This window comes from Lingula anatina, chromosome 2, assembly GCF_051362555.1.
Source record: "Lingula anatina isolate TDL-2025a chromosome 2, LinAna3.0, whole genome shotgun sequence".
NCBI lineage: Eukaryota > Metazoa > Brachiopoda > Lingulata > Lingulida > Lingulidae > Lingula > Lingula anatina.
Genome location: NC_141768.1, coordinates 3,069,552 through 3,083,698, shown reverse-complemented (window position 1 = coordinate 3,083,698; position 14,147 = coordinate 3,069,552). Strand labels below are relative to the sequence as shown.

The 14,147-nt window shown below is 32.3% G+C and overlaps 2 protein-coding genes across 2 annotated transcripts in view; both read left to right on the top strand.

The window, feature by feature from the left end:
• LOC106173304 (L-asparaginase-like) overlaps positions 1–3,609 on the top strand; it is a 38,426-nt gene extending 34,817 nt beyond the window's left edge. Inside the window, exons 9-14 of the mRNA XM_087007176.1 lie at positions 240–366; positions 589–698; positions 1,012–1,197; positions 1,452–1,565; positions 1,977–2,007; positions 2,242–3,609. Of these exons, the coding sequence (XP_086863302.1) occupies positions 240–366; positions 589–698; positions 1,012–1,197; positions 1,452–1,565; positions 1,977–2,007; positions 2,242–2,447 (774 nt within the window). The 3' untranslated portion in view covers positions 2,448–3,609. The remainder of the gene's footprint in view (positions 1–239; positions 367–588; positions 699–1,011; positions 1,198–1,451; positions 1,566–1,976; positions 2,008–2,241) is intronic.
• Positions 3,610–4,762: 1,153 nt separating this feature from the next.
• Positions 4,763–14,128, top strand: LOC106173302 (protein phosphatase 1 regulatory subunit 36). Its single transcript, XM_013554388.2, has 17 exons — positions 4,763–4,888; positions 5,274–5,359; positions 5,682–5,780; positions 6,312–6,439; positions 6,782–6,890; positions 7,233–7,331; positions 8,410–8,550; positions 8,851–8,893; positions 9,128–9,210; positions 9,435–9,493; positions 9,948–10,038; positions 10,401–10,430; positions 10,634–10,723; positions 11,095–11,172; positions 11,499–11,600; positions 11,855–11,898; positions 13,532–14,128. The coding sequence occupies exons 1-17, from the start codon at positions 4,859–4,861 to the stop codon at positions 13,594–13,596; spliced, it is 1,377 nt and encodes a 458-aa protein (XP_013409842.1). The 5' UTR covers positions 4,763–4,858; the 3' UTR covers positions 13,597–14,128.
• The last annotated feature ends 19 nt before the right edge of the window (positions 14,129–14,147 follow it).

Below are 14,147 nucleotides of genomic sequence, written 5' to 3'. Positions count from 1 at the left end.
TGCACAAAGTCTTTTTATTGGTAAAAAAGCACCTATAAGTTAAGTTTCACATTCAGTATAATTTACACTTAAAAGGTATAAAGTCAGTATGAGATTGCAAATATTGATCCTTTTCATTAAGCAGCTTTTAAAGCATTTAATTTACTACATTGAAATGAATGAAAACCAAAGTTTCTTTGTGAACAAAGAACATACTTTATCCATATCTTGATTCTATGGAGTTTTTTTTTAATTTCTAGGTAATGATTTTATTCAACAATAAGCTTCTTCGAGGGAACCGTTCAACCAAATTTAGTACCAGCAGTTTTGATGCATTCGATTCCCCAAACTTTCCTCCCCTTGCTATTTTAGAGACTAAGATTCATGGTATGATATGTAAAACTTATAAAAATGTGTATTTCAGAGTATTAAAGTGAAAAGCATTTTTTCAAATTTCATTTTAATAATAAATTGTTTATAACAACTTTGGCTCTTTTCCTAGATTGACTTTCTGTTTAAGGTTTGTACCCCATGATATGATTCATATGGTCCAATTATATATATATTACAAGTTTCCCTTGATTTTATATGTTTACTGTTTATTCACAGTGCATTGGGATAAGATTCTTACCAGCAACACCAATCAAAAATGTACCTTGACTAAGATTTGTCCTAGCGTGGGAATACTCCCTCTTTGTCCCAGTATCACCACCGCTACGGTTAGTTGAATAAGTTGTTTTTAGGCAAGTTTGAAAGTTTAAATATTCTATTGGGTTAAGATCATGAAAAAATACTGAAAATTAATCAAATAGTGAATATCCACTGTATTTTATATTTAAAATTATATGGACAATCAAAAAAGATATTCACTAAATGTTAACTTATGGAGGTCATTATTCATGTCTGGCCAATTCATGAGAGCCAAATCTATGCTATAGGTCTAAAGATGTCCAATGTCATAGTAACTTTTCAGATTTTGATCAAGATTTTGAGTATTTTTATTGATAAAGTTTATTATTATTATTATTATAGGTTCGCCAGTTTTTGGCACCTCCACTCAAGGGAATGGTCCTGGAATCCTACGGGGCTGGAAATGCTCCAGATTCCAGAAAGGACTTAATGCAAGTGTTCTCAGAGGCCACGGAAAGAGGAGTACTGCTGCTTAACATCACCCAGTGTCACAGAGGCTCTGTTAACTCAGATTATGCCACAGGAAAGGTTTGCTAATAACCAAGAGAAATACTCCTGAAAATGCTTCTTTTTTTTTTTTTTTAACACCCATACAGCTTGTGGCTTAGTGTGGTAAAATGTCCTACTATTGTATTTTGAGAATGCCCAATTCTATCACAAAAATCAAAGGAAAACTATTGTTTTAGATTTTATCAGTTAACAACTTTTTACTTTGCATATATGCCTAATACTGTAATAGATTTGTTAGTTACTGACCTGTGATTTGTATTTTATATTTCCAGGCTTTGATTGATGCAGGTGTGATACAAGGCTCCGACATGACCCCTGAGGCTGCACTGGCCAAGCTGGCCTTTGTAATAGGAAGAGAAGACTGGAATTTCAAGGACAAGAAGGAGGTAAGAGGAATGTATTATACTATTATTATTATTATTATTTAAAAGACTTATTATATAAAAGACTTTATAAAATTTTAATTGTGAGTCAGATATTATTGCATCTGCTAAAGGAAGAAAGGGTTTAAAGGGGAATCCCTGTTGTCATAGCAACAACTATTCCAGTTTGATTGAGAGTTTTTGTACAGTGAGTATGAGCATTCAGGGGATCTTTTTGAAAGGTGAAGAAATGCCTTTATTTGGTAGAACATATAAAAATATAGAACAAAAGGCTTTATCAAGATACTCCTAGCCAAGAAGGGTTGTCGCAAGGAGTACGTACAATGGGAGACTACGGCATATTATATATTTTGAGTAATGTCTATATTGTGATGGTACATTTAGAGTTTGTTTGTTTGTTTTTTGGTTTTTTAGAAGTTATCTGAGAACCTCCGTGGTGAATTGGGTGGGTTTATGTGGTACTAATCTAAGCCAGGGCAACTATGACAGAAGAACTGCACTACATGTTGTAAGGAAAACCAGACCGTACTGTTAAAAACTCTTAATATATACTGGTATACTTTTCTTCACTGTGTAACTAAGTGAACATGGACACTGAGACCAGCAACCCTTTCTATGTCCATTTTGATTTTTTGACATATATGACATTTGATTTTTTAAAAACAATTATTGGGTAATTTTTTGGGGTGGGGGGGGGCAGCTTCTCATGGACGTCACGATTCAGCGGAGTTTCTGTTAGAACAAGGGGTGAGTGTCACGGCAGAAGATAGTTTTGGATATACTCCACTCAAGGGGGCAACTGCTAAAGGACACAGAGAAATCTCCAAGCTGATCCTTGACTCTGTGAAGCCAACTGTTGACAGGAGCACTTCTGCTGACACTTAACTTATTTGTCCTGTATGAATATAATATAAAATATGAAAACACGTAATTAATTGTGTACTGTATTTTAATTATATGTGCTGTTTTGGTGTTTTGACTATTTGATGAAAGTGGACTTTTTTTCTTATCTTATATATGTTTAAGGTACACTGCATGTTTAAGAGTTTCTATAGTGATACTTACTATGTCTACCAGACCTGCAGAGCTACTGTTTTTCTCAATTCAGACCTTAAAAACTGAAATATATAAGGGAAGACACAGTCTTCTAAATGACTGGCTGGCCATTTAGAACTATAACAAATAATCAAAATGGAATATAAAAACCAAGTGCAGGGCGACTAAGCAATGTTTCTTAAGTAGGACAACCCCCCCCCCCTCATTTTGGCTGGTAAAACTCATACAGAGTACCTTTAATATCATCTTGTCTAGTTGGAAAAGCACATATGTATATCATTTTTATTATAACAGTGAAGCATCTTTTATATTCCAGACTGTTTTGTGTGATCAAAAATTGAACATTCATAATATGATTGTATCATACTGATGTGATGAGAAATAATCTCAAGTATGATAATTATCAGTGCAATTCAACATATACCTCAAACCACTCCAATTCCATTTTTAAATCTTTTTGCAAATTATATGTTTAAGTAAATGTATGAGTATTAAAAGATATCTTTTATTTCATTTGACTTTCTTGAGGTATGTGTATATCGTTTTATTCTTAAATTATATGAAGGTGGTTTAAAGTATGAATCACAGATTTCCTTAGGGGGAAATTATAAGTTTCCATAAAGTGTCAAAAAAAAACTTGTTTTTACTTTGCAAGGTTAATTCTTAGATTTTAGTATTCCCCTTTCATTAAAACAATTGTAAGGCTTTTTTGTGGGATAATCACATTAAAGCCGAATGTGTGCAATATACCGATTATCAAAGCTTTTTTGCTTTCCCTTTTTTCACATTATAATTTGTTTCATCTTCATTCCAGTATTGAAATTGTTTTTCCTTAAATATTTTTATTTGTCACAAGCTATTAATATTTGTACATGCACTTTATGCACTATATATAACTGTTTTTAGAAATTATTTTTTCATTTTAAGTAATGTTGATTTTGCTTTAATTTATAAACATTTGTTTACCTGAAATAAATAAGTACACAGTTGACTTGTGTTAGTTTGTCACCCAAAGTATAATAAATTATATATTACTTTCTAAAATTTATACTTTTTCTCAAATGTTTCATCTTTAAATTGCTGCCCATGTGAACATTGCATGGTATCTGTTTTCTGTAACTCCGTTTCTGGGATGTTGAAAATGACACTGGTGAATATTTTTGAACACAAATGTGGGACTTCACTTCTCTTTGAGTTTTTGACCATTTGGACTTGATAGATTTTCTCACTTGTTGCATGGTAAACCCTGATGTATTGAAAATGTCTGGACTGATCATTCCTTCCTTTTGCAATCTATCCAAATGTGAGCCTCTCAGTCTGTTGATATGCATCCTGTTGGTAAAAGTGCTTTTGTAAATTAAATCTGTTTCACATTTTTCTGTTCTCTGGGAGCACCTAATTTGATTCTGGTCTTTCGTGGTTCTAGCTGCCTTTATTGCTTTGAATGTTGCCAGTGGCCTTTCTAGGAAGCAAAATTTAACCACTGTCCTGGTTCGTAGTTTATAGCTGTTGCTTGTTCTTGTGAGGTGGTCACCTTGCAATCTCCTGCTGTGTTTTGACATCATTGATAAAAGAAATCCTAACGGTTAAAACAAAAGTAAACACGGTAAAAAAGCCATAGAGTTATACAATTTGCACAACTATTCGTAAATTAAAAGCCAGTGTTACTCAAAAATTATTTATAATGTTTACAAAATATAATCCAATATAACCCATGATAAGAAGCGGCATACTGAGTACTGATGACTAATTCAGTAGAGCAAGGCATGATTCATACACTGACTTAGTTTCTACTGGCAAAAATCTCATTAATTATTTTACGGCAAATGAGTTTATAAAAAAAAACATTTGATGGATTATACCGTTAATATAATTTACGTCAATGCAAAAGCAATGCACGCTGCGCTGAAACTCGATGAGCGTACAGGATCTTCCCGTCAACGGTTCGACACGTGCGTTTGTTTTGGTTACAGCTACAATACGGAATGCAAAACAACATTTTACATAAAATATATCCAGAAGAAAAGTTTTGATTGCCAAACCTTGATTAATTTAAAACATTTCATACATAGCCATAAAATTTTGCCATTAAACTAGTAATACATTCATTTATGTTTGTAATATTTTTGCACAATTCGGGAAGCCAAGAATCATTTAGTAAAATGTGTCACGTGATCCGGCAAGACAACCGAAACATGGCGGCGTAAACATTTGGCTGAAAAAGCCAAAGGATTTTTAACATGTCTAAAAGCGGAGAACCCATGGATGAGGTATGTATAAAACTACACAATGGCATAGATTGGAGTAAATTATTCCATGTTTTACGGATAAAGTCGATGTGCAGACCTAGCTTTTATAAAAGAAAATGCTTTTAACCACTATCGAGGCTTACTGACTGATACAAGTTGCACAGGTTCAACCACTTGCCATTCTTCACAATTAAAATTTTCCACACTTCGATGAATGGGTGCATCGTTCTTTACTAAGATGATTTCAGTATAAAATAGGAAAGATGCCCAAGATCATACTTTGTCTGGCTAGCTGTGATATCATTTTACCAAAACAACAGTACCCTGTACATGTACTTGTGCATGTATTTGATGGATTATTAATTGAACTGAGACCAATTGAACTTGAAGTGGAATTGTATTTCAGAGCGTGTTGATACCCACCACTGGTAAGTGGATATGGAAGGAAGATCCCACCAACCCAGATAAACCACCTTGTTTAGAATTTGCAAGGTAAGATAGTCCTTACAGCATAAACCAGCTCCTTAATTTCAGAGTAATATTCTTTTGAGTAAAATTTTACTTAAACAAATTGATAATTGATATTACCCAAGGACTGCAAACCACCCCTTAAGGGAAATTCAGAAGTAACATATGCCTTCCTTGTTACCATGTATATATTATATCTACTTATTAGGAACACTTTTTAAGGTTATTAAAGTCAATTACACTGCTTTTCAATGTTATAACAGATTATTATTATTTATTATTATTATTATTTATTTATTTATTTATTTATTTATTTATTTATTTATTTATTTATTTTTTGCTACAGCAATTATGCTTCCACAGATAAACAAGATAAAAATAGGAGAAGAGGTAAAGGAGGAGGCATGCAAGTACAAGATTTTATGGGAGGCAAAAGAAATGACAGGTCAGTCAAACAATGATGGTCATTATATATCAGCAGAGTACCAATGCATTTGTGCTCTGTGTAGCATTTTGGAGGGGAAATACCTTAATTGACTGGGGGTCAAACCCAGGATGCTAACTCACTGTGGTAATGCTCTACCACTGAGCTATTGAGCCTGGGACTACCCCATCCAGTCACTACATCTTCAAGTTCTTAAGCAGACCCAACCTTCAACTATTCTTTATTGAAACAGAGATGGAGGAATTCCTTATTATGCCCAAATTAGAAAGTGGGGAAAACCCTTTGCTAAACCTGTACTGCATGATGTGCAACTATTTAATCAAAGTGTGTATTGCTGGATTTTTTTTCAAACACTAGTTGTGGAACATGTTCAGAAATTGCTATAACATGAGGTTTAATGTCAAACTAGTTTAATTTTTTCTTTCATGTAAGAGCTATACATAAATTATAGTACACACAGAAAATTATGTACTTACCCTGGATTGGACTTGTTTGAAATAATTTAATCCAAAATCCTCCATTATATTGCAGAGCTACCCCAAGTATAGCAAGCAGGCCTTATGCAGTAGGCCGCGGAAAGGCAATCCAGTCATCTAGGTCACCCAAACCAAGCAAGCCATCAGCAGTACACACCGAGGTGACACTTACAGATGTGAAATGTATGTAATAGTATATATATATTTTTTATATTTATATTTTCTCCTTGTTGATTAAAATTGCCAAAGTATTATTAATTGCTGTAAGTAGTATGTAAAATGCAATATTTAAGTTTGTATTTGCAAGCTTGTCATTTGCTATCATGACTGAAGTACTTCATTACAGTGCAAGTGATTTTTGGAAGAAAATTGCATTTTTAAAAAAGATAATGTAGATTTTTCATTTCTGTTAAAAGTCATAGCCTTTGATATCATGAATACATTGTGAGAGTAAATACTCCACAAGTTTTTATGGCACCATGATTTTGATTTTCAACTTTCATGTTTAATATGTATTTTTTCCAGTGGTTGCTATGGATCTGTTGCAGCAAGATATGTTGATACTGTCAGAAAAAAATGGGAAGGACCAAGATATATCAGACAATTTTGACAATGAAAAATATGGCCTTCTGTGGTAAGCTTCTGGTCAATTAAATTTAGGTTAAAGTCAAGTATATTTTTGATGTTTGAAGTATTATTATTATCAGTGAACCATCATCGTGCCATAGCATTACAGTTTTGTGTAGTTTGTTTACTTAAACTCTCCATTCTTTTCTTGAATGTAAATGTGTTGCAATACATGATAAGTGAGAATTCTTTTCAGTGAGACTTTGTTCATGTTTATTTATGTATTTATTGATTGATAATACCTCCTCTTGCATCTGCCTAAAACACTTTTAGGGGGGACTGTTTATTTATTTGTTTGTTTGTTTGTTTGTTTATCTAAGGGTAAAATCAATTTCTCTTTTTTTTTTAGGTCAGAAGCATTTGATGACTTCCTAATGTATCTGCTCAATTACTTCCATTGTTATTTTGAAAAGAAGAATCAAGAGGAAAAGAAAAATCCTAATTACATGTAAGTTACATTACAGCAATTACAACTGCAATATCAGCAGGATTCTAAAACAGAGAGAAATCAATAGTGGAACATCTTTTTTTGGTGTACATCAAACCAAAAGTTTGTGGGCACCCTCTGAGTTAACTTACAACATAATATGTTTGAAGAAACACATTCAGTCAAGATAACTTATTTGTGTGTACACTGCATGGTCATTGGTGTTGTCATGACCTCTCTTTGCGTGGCTCTTGAATTTGTGTAGTGCTGCATGTAATTGGGGTCACTATCTGTACACTGCATCTGTTAGCTTGTATTTTCTGAAATAAAAAAGAAAAACAAAACAATGTTATGCAATTTTACCTGCATGTAATATGTGCTATGTGTAAAAAAAATACAGATTTTATTTTTGGTATTGTTTAGCATGTTTTTATCATTGTTATTGCATGCCACAATGTTTTGACATTTGTCTTTATTTATCCTAAGACTAAATAGGTAAGTTAAGTGCATGGAAAGTGTAAACTGTGAAGTTTCCAGTCTCATTTTCAAAACTGGAGGTGTTTTTTGTTCACACACTTGTTTTGGCTTGATTCCAAAATTTAGTTTGAACTTTTCTGGCATTTGGATACTGTATATAAATAAATGATAACTTAATTTATTGTGCTATTTTTTGTATTTATCATTTTTTTATATATAAATCTGTTGCTGTTTTATATGTTTCCTTTTTCCTCCTTTTTTGTATTGTGATTATTTTAGATTGCTTTGTATGTTATTACAATTCAAATGAGATAACCAATTTTCAAAGTGTTCTTTTTCAAACAACTTAATTTTGTAACATCTTGAAAGTGTAAAAACTTTTTGTTAAATATACTGGTCAGCTTTTAGGGTAAAGGCAATGGCTAACACCATGAATAAAATTTACATATGTTATAATAGATTAATCTGCCACTTTCATATTCGGTAAAATTAATATTTCAACCATTCTTATTCAATATCATATATTGTAAGTAGTTCCTGTTAAATAGAATCCTTATATTTATATATTACCCTACATACATTGAAATGATCAAGAATGTATATTTGTACTGTTATATTTCAGAGAACCCAGCTTGTCTGAGAAGAAAGCATATGAAGAAGCCTGTCAGAAACTCCAGGTTGCACAGAAACACCTTGGCCAGTCGTACTGTGTTCTTATTTTGGGGCTGGATATGCAATTTCAGCACCACATGGCTTGTGGGAGGTAAGTACAGTAATCTACACCTTTTTTTAAAATAGTGGAAGGGAGCTTAAGATGGTAAAGGATATACTTGAAAAGAATTATTGAAACTGTTTGGAAACTTGTAAGCAGAGAGTATGTGTTTTCTTTCTTTTTTTTATTGTCAAGTTGGGCATGGAAAAATATAGCAAGTGTAGACAAAGATATCTTTTCTTTATCAATTTGTTAGGATTTTTATTAAAAGAGAAGAAAATAAAATATGTTTTTTTTTTCTTAAAGTATGTTTTGATATTATGATATATGATGTCATTTGATTTCTTTTAGTTCTCGTGTGTCTACTACACGCACAGACAGAGTTCTATATGAGGTAAGCATCTGACTGACAAATTGAATGTTGATATAAAAAAATTCTTTTTATTAATTTTTGTTAATTATTATTATTATCATTATTATTTTGCATTATAAGTGCTTCTATGCTCCTTTTTTCATTTTGGATACACATTTTTTTAAAAAAATTATCTTAATTATTCACTATGCCAATAATGCAACTCTTCAAGGATTGATGTATAAGTTTATTAAATGTTGACAATATTCATTTCAGAATCTGTACAATTTCTGCATTTTCTTCACATGGGTAGCATTCAGACGAAAAGATCTAAACAGCATTAAGGTGGAACTTGGAAGGTAAACAATGCTTTTTAGATATAGTGTTATATTTGAAGTTGTCACTGAATTTCTATGTATTCTGTAAATTGTGATGGCTTGTAGTGTGTATAGAACCTCACCACAAAAAAGTTCTGATCATGATGATCTTTTCTTTAATGGGCAAAATTATTTTGTATTTTGAAATAAAGGGAACGGAAATGTAAAAGAAATGAGGGATTTGATATTTGATTACTTTGTTTCAGGATGCTGCGATCTGATACATTTAATCCAGCTATCAGAGTGAAATATGCACCAGACTCTGGTGAGTGCTTCTTTTGTTTCTCTTTATTTATTTTTATTAAACATATAAAACAGTGAAAATGGTATCTGAGTATTGAAATGCTGAACATCTAAGACTGGGTTCCCATACCTACATCGATCCAACAGGATTGATCCATATCCAAGGGGTATCTCGCTAAAATGCTTTAAGCTTTAGCGGCTTAGATGTCTGGCACGCCTACTGAAGCTACTAAATGATAGTTAATTACCCCCTAGCAGCTTCAGTAGGCGTGATAGATTTCTAAGCCGCTTAAGTTGATAGCAATTTAGCAAGAATCCCCTTGGAGATAGATCGATCCACAGTTAGTATGCTCGGATCTGAGAATGGTCCCTAAAAGGATGTCTTGATTCTTTTTCATGACAAGTGATTTATTATCATAGTGATAATTATATATTATAGTGATGGATATGTTCAAAGAAACTACTATGTTTTCCAGTGGAACCCTCTGCAGATGACAGTGACAAAGAGAAAAAGACGCCGGAGGAAGAAAAGAAATTAACACCTGCAGAGTACAGAAGACTTCATCCGTAAGTAATTTGTACATTACAACAAAGATGAAATCATTCCTTTTGAACCTCAAATTAATAATCTTTTATGTTTTCATTCCCTTTATTTCAAAATACAAAATAATTTTGCCCATTAAAGAAAAGATCATCATGATCAGAACTTTTTTGTAGTGAGGGTACTATACACACTACAAGCCATCACAATTTACAGAATACATAGAAATTCAGTGACAACTTCAAATATAACACTATAACTGAATAAATACCTTTTAACAGAGCATGATTAAGTTTTCATTTTGTGTGATGATTTCTGAGAACAAAGACTGTAACAATAATCTCTTTATTTATTGAACATGTAAAACCACTTGCTTTTATATTTTTAGAAAAAGACCTGCAATTAAAAGTATAATCAAGTAAGTTCTTTGAAATGTCTTCATGGAAATCTCTCTCTCTCTCTCTCTCTCTCTCTCAAGTATACAATATTTATGAATGAACATAAAAGTAAAGTGACCATCATTTAGATTCAATAAATTGATTTTTAAAAAATCAGATTTTTTCACATTTAATCTTTTCTCTTATCATAAAAATGTTATGTTTGTTATTTCCTGATTTGTAGTCAGCGATCACCAGCCTTGGTATCAATTCTACCATCTCCAAATGAAGAAGCAAACTGGTTATTTAGAAGACAGAGACCTCTATCTCCAAAGTAAGTATTTAAATATGTCACTTTGAAGTATGTTATGAAATTCACCATTTCTTTAATGAATCTGTGCTCATTTTGTATTATGATACCACAAATACTAGAATTCTAAACTGTGCACTAACTGTTTTCATTGCTTAATTCATTAATATTACATGTGCCTCAGCAATATTTTTGTTTTTTTGGATACAGCAAAGCCTTACTTCAGGCTTGGGGTAATAATGGTATATAACTAATAGAACATTCCCTGTTATTGTTTTTCAAAATAAAGATTTCTTCTGCATACAACTTTCTGTTGAGATAAGTAACATCTTGTGAATTGTCCAAAATTTTGTTTTGAAACCTACATGCAAATTGAGTGAAAAAATGTCTTGCAGAACACTTGGCAGTATCGGGAAGGAAGAAACAGATGAACTGGAAGAAGATTTTGTGTCTTTTAGTAAAGCAAATTTCAAGTAAGTTTTTATGTAGATTTTCTTCATTTTAAAATTACATTATGGTAGAAAATGGTTGTTGCTTTTGTGAAAGCAAAATTTTTTTTTTCGTGTGTTTGGATTTAAATATACATAGCTGTTGGTGGCATGACCAAACCTGAAGTGTTGAGAATTATATTGATGTCATTCTGTAATTTTTTTTTTCATCATACAGTTTGGGCAAGAGGAAATGGAAGAGATTTGCACACCCCCAATCTGGGCCACTTGAATCACCTCTTAAGCTGATTTATTTTACTGTTCACATTAACAGCATACTGTTTATGTGTTCATTTTATTTCACATTTTAGGATGGGCATTATTGGTGAACCATTCAGTAACTTCAATCATCTGACTCTGACCCCACTGGGAGCTGAAAATGATGAAGAGAATGAGGCAGAGGAGGGGAGGGAGTAAGTCTTTCTTGTCAAAATTTCTTTCAATTAATTTTTTTTTTCTTTTTAAATTTTAAAATAAATGTATGAAGCATAGGAAAAAGTATTTGATACATTGTATTTTCTCTTTCCAACACTTAATATGTGGCTCAAGTTCTTCATTGTGAGGCATAAAAATGTATTTTGTATGTACTGAAAATGCCTGAAAGCTTGCACCAAGGGATACGTAGTTTAATTTCATTTTTTATAACACATTTACAATGAATTTTCAGGTCCCAGGTTGGATCAGCAGGTCAAGATAAAGCATCACAGCCAGGTAAATTAAACCAATAATATCATCATTTCATTCTTATTTATTATAATATATCAAGTTAAGCAACTGATTTTCAAGAATTTTAGTCAGTTGTAGTTTTAACTGATTATTAAAGTGCAAACAGATATTTTTGAAAAAACTTTTAGTATGTTTATCTAAATGATGTTATGTAATGCAGCCACCCCTGACTCCCACCTATCTACTGACCCATTGGTCAGTGTGGTTGACGAGAACACTGACCACATGCACCCTTATCACAAGGAAGGCCAGTCAGCCTCAGCAGGTGCAGCGCATGTTGAGTGTTCATTGAATTCCTCCATCATATGCAGAACACTATCTATTGTTTAGATACATCTGTTTAGTCTAGTTGCTCAGTATTGGTATTGAAAAAAAAAACTGATATCTTCACTTACAAATTACTTCAAAAGTAGTTAATTCTCCTTCTCTTTATATTTTAAATGAGAGAGAGAGAGGGAATAAAACTAAAAATTGTGGAAAGATATCCAATGAAGGTCCACACAGGAACAAATTAGGGGAGACTGGGGCTAGTTGGACCCTGGGGTAAGTTGCCCCCCCCACCCACCCCCATCAAGTCTCTTTAATAAAATTACTTTAAGATGCTAAATTATTTCATTTGGACTCACTGCCGATGCTTTCTTAGCACTGTTGGATACAGTCACTTTACAAAATGATGTGATCAATTCTTTTACCCCATAGTTACTTTCTCATAAATTGATGGGGGGCCAACTTACCCCGGGGTCCAACTAGCCCCTGTCTCCCCTAGTACACTGTTGAGGCACTGGATTTTGAATAAACTCAAAAATTAAATATCTTGAAAGATGGCAGTTGCATTTAGACTAAACCTGGACTGGTGTGGAAGAGCTTAAACTTTTGTCTACAAAGTTGATCAGAATATTCATATCTAAAGTCACTTTTGCATGCAAGTCATTTATCTCTGACATATTCTGGTGTGGTATGGTTTAACAAATGCAGTGTTTGGGTTCAGAACTTTTTTATTTTCAAATATGAAATTGTTTTGGTGCATTATGTTCTGATGACACATGTTTTACTGTGATATTTTGTTGATAAAGTTTCACACTTTTGACAGAATACCAATATCTAGCTTAATTTTTTTTTAATTTATCAGAACTCTGAAACATTTACTCCATGGTTAAAAACTAAATAAGTGTTAGAATTAATATGTCAGTACATTTTCTGTTATTAATTTTTGAATGACATTAGAGGTCATTATGTTCTTATCACAGGTGTCAGTTTTTGTTTAAATGTTTGAATATATATATTTAATTAATGCAGAACAGTTTTTCATTTCTCATTTACTTCTTGACTTTTTTGTGTTAAATTGCACCTTTAAGAAAAACTTTGCTGTACTTATCTGTACACTGTTACACTTTTAAATCATCGTTTTTCTCATTTTTCCTTCAGTTTGCTGTTTTCTTTTATTTATTAATTTCATCATATTTTTATACATGTATTCTTTCATTTTATGCCTTTTTATCTCATTTTAATTATTTTCATATCTGACAGGTGATAAAAGGTTTTTAATATTATTTCTTATGCATTTAATAATTTAATATAATTAACCCCTTTTTAAATTTGGATCTTACTCATTTCACAGATGCAGGCAGCCGTATGGGGACTGCAATGTCTCAAGCAACAACAGAGGCCCCTGATGATGACTAGATAATGGGAACAATTTGTAAAAAAATTACCACTAACCAGAACACCCAAGCAAGGTTTCACTCCCACAGCGTTCAGCGTTTGTTGCCATCCAACCACTTATTATACATTTTTTGTTTCTCATTACTCACATGCTCGTTGAAGGAGTACTGTATCAACATAGCCACACTCGTTTTTATGTTTTATTGGGTAATTAAAAAAAAAAACTTTGTAACGATTTGAAGAGGCGCGGCTTTAAAGACATCGATGGTGTCAGTATAAAAATGACTTTAATTCTGAACTGCTTGAAATATATATATATGTATATATTAAGTCAAAAAGATATCTAGAGTAAAGCTGTCCAATTTTTTTCGTTCAGACATTTTATATTAATGTTCACGAGATGATTTAGCTACATGATATGGACTTATAAAACAGAAAGTTTTGATAATTGTTATTTACTTTCAAATTCACCAAAAGGCCACACTAAAGGCCAATGAGAAAATTGAAATGAATTAAAGTCATAGAAAAAAGACAAAAGTTGTGTTTATCTTTATGTTTGTTGCTGTTGTTGT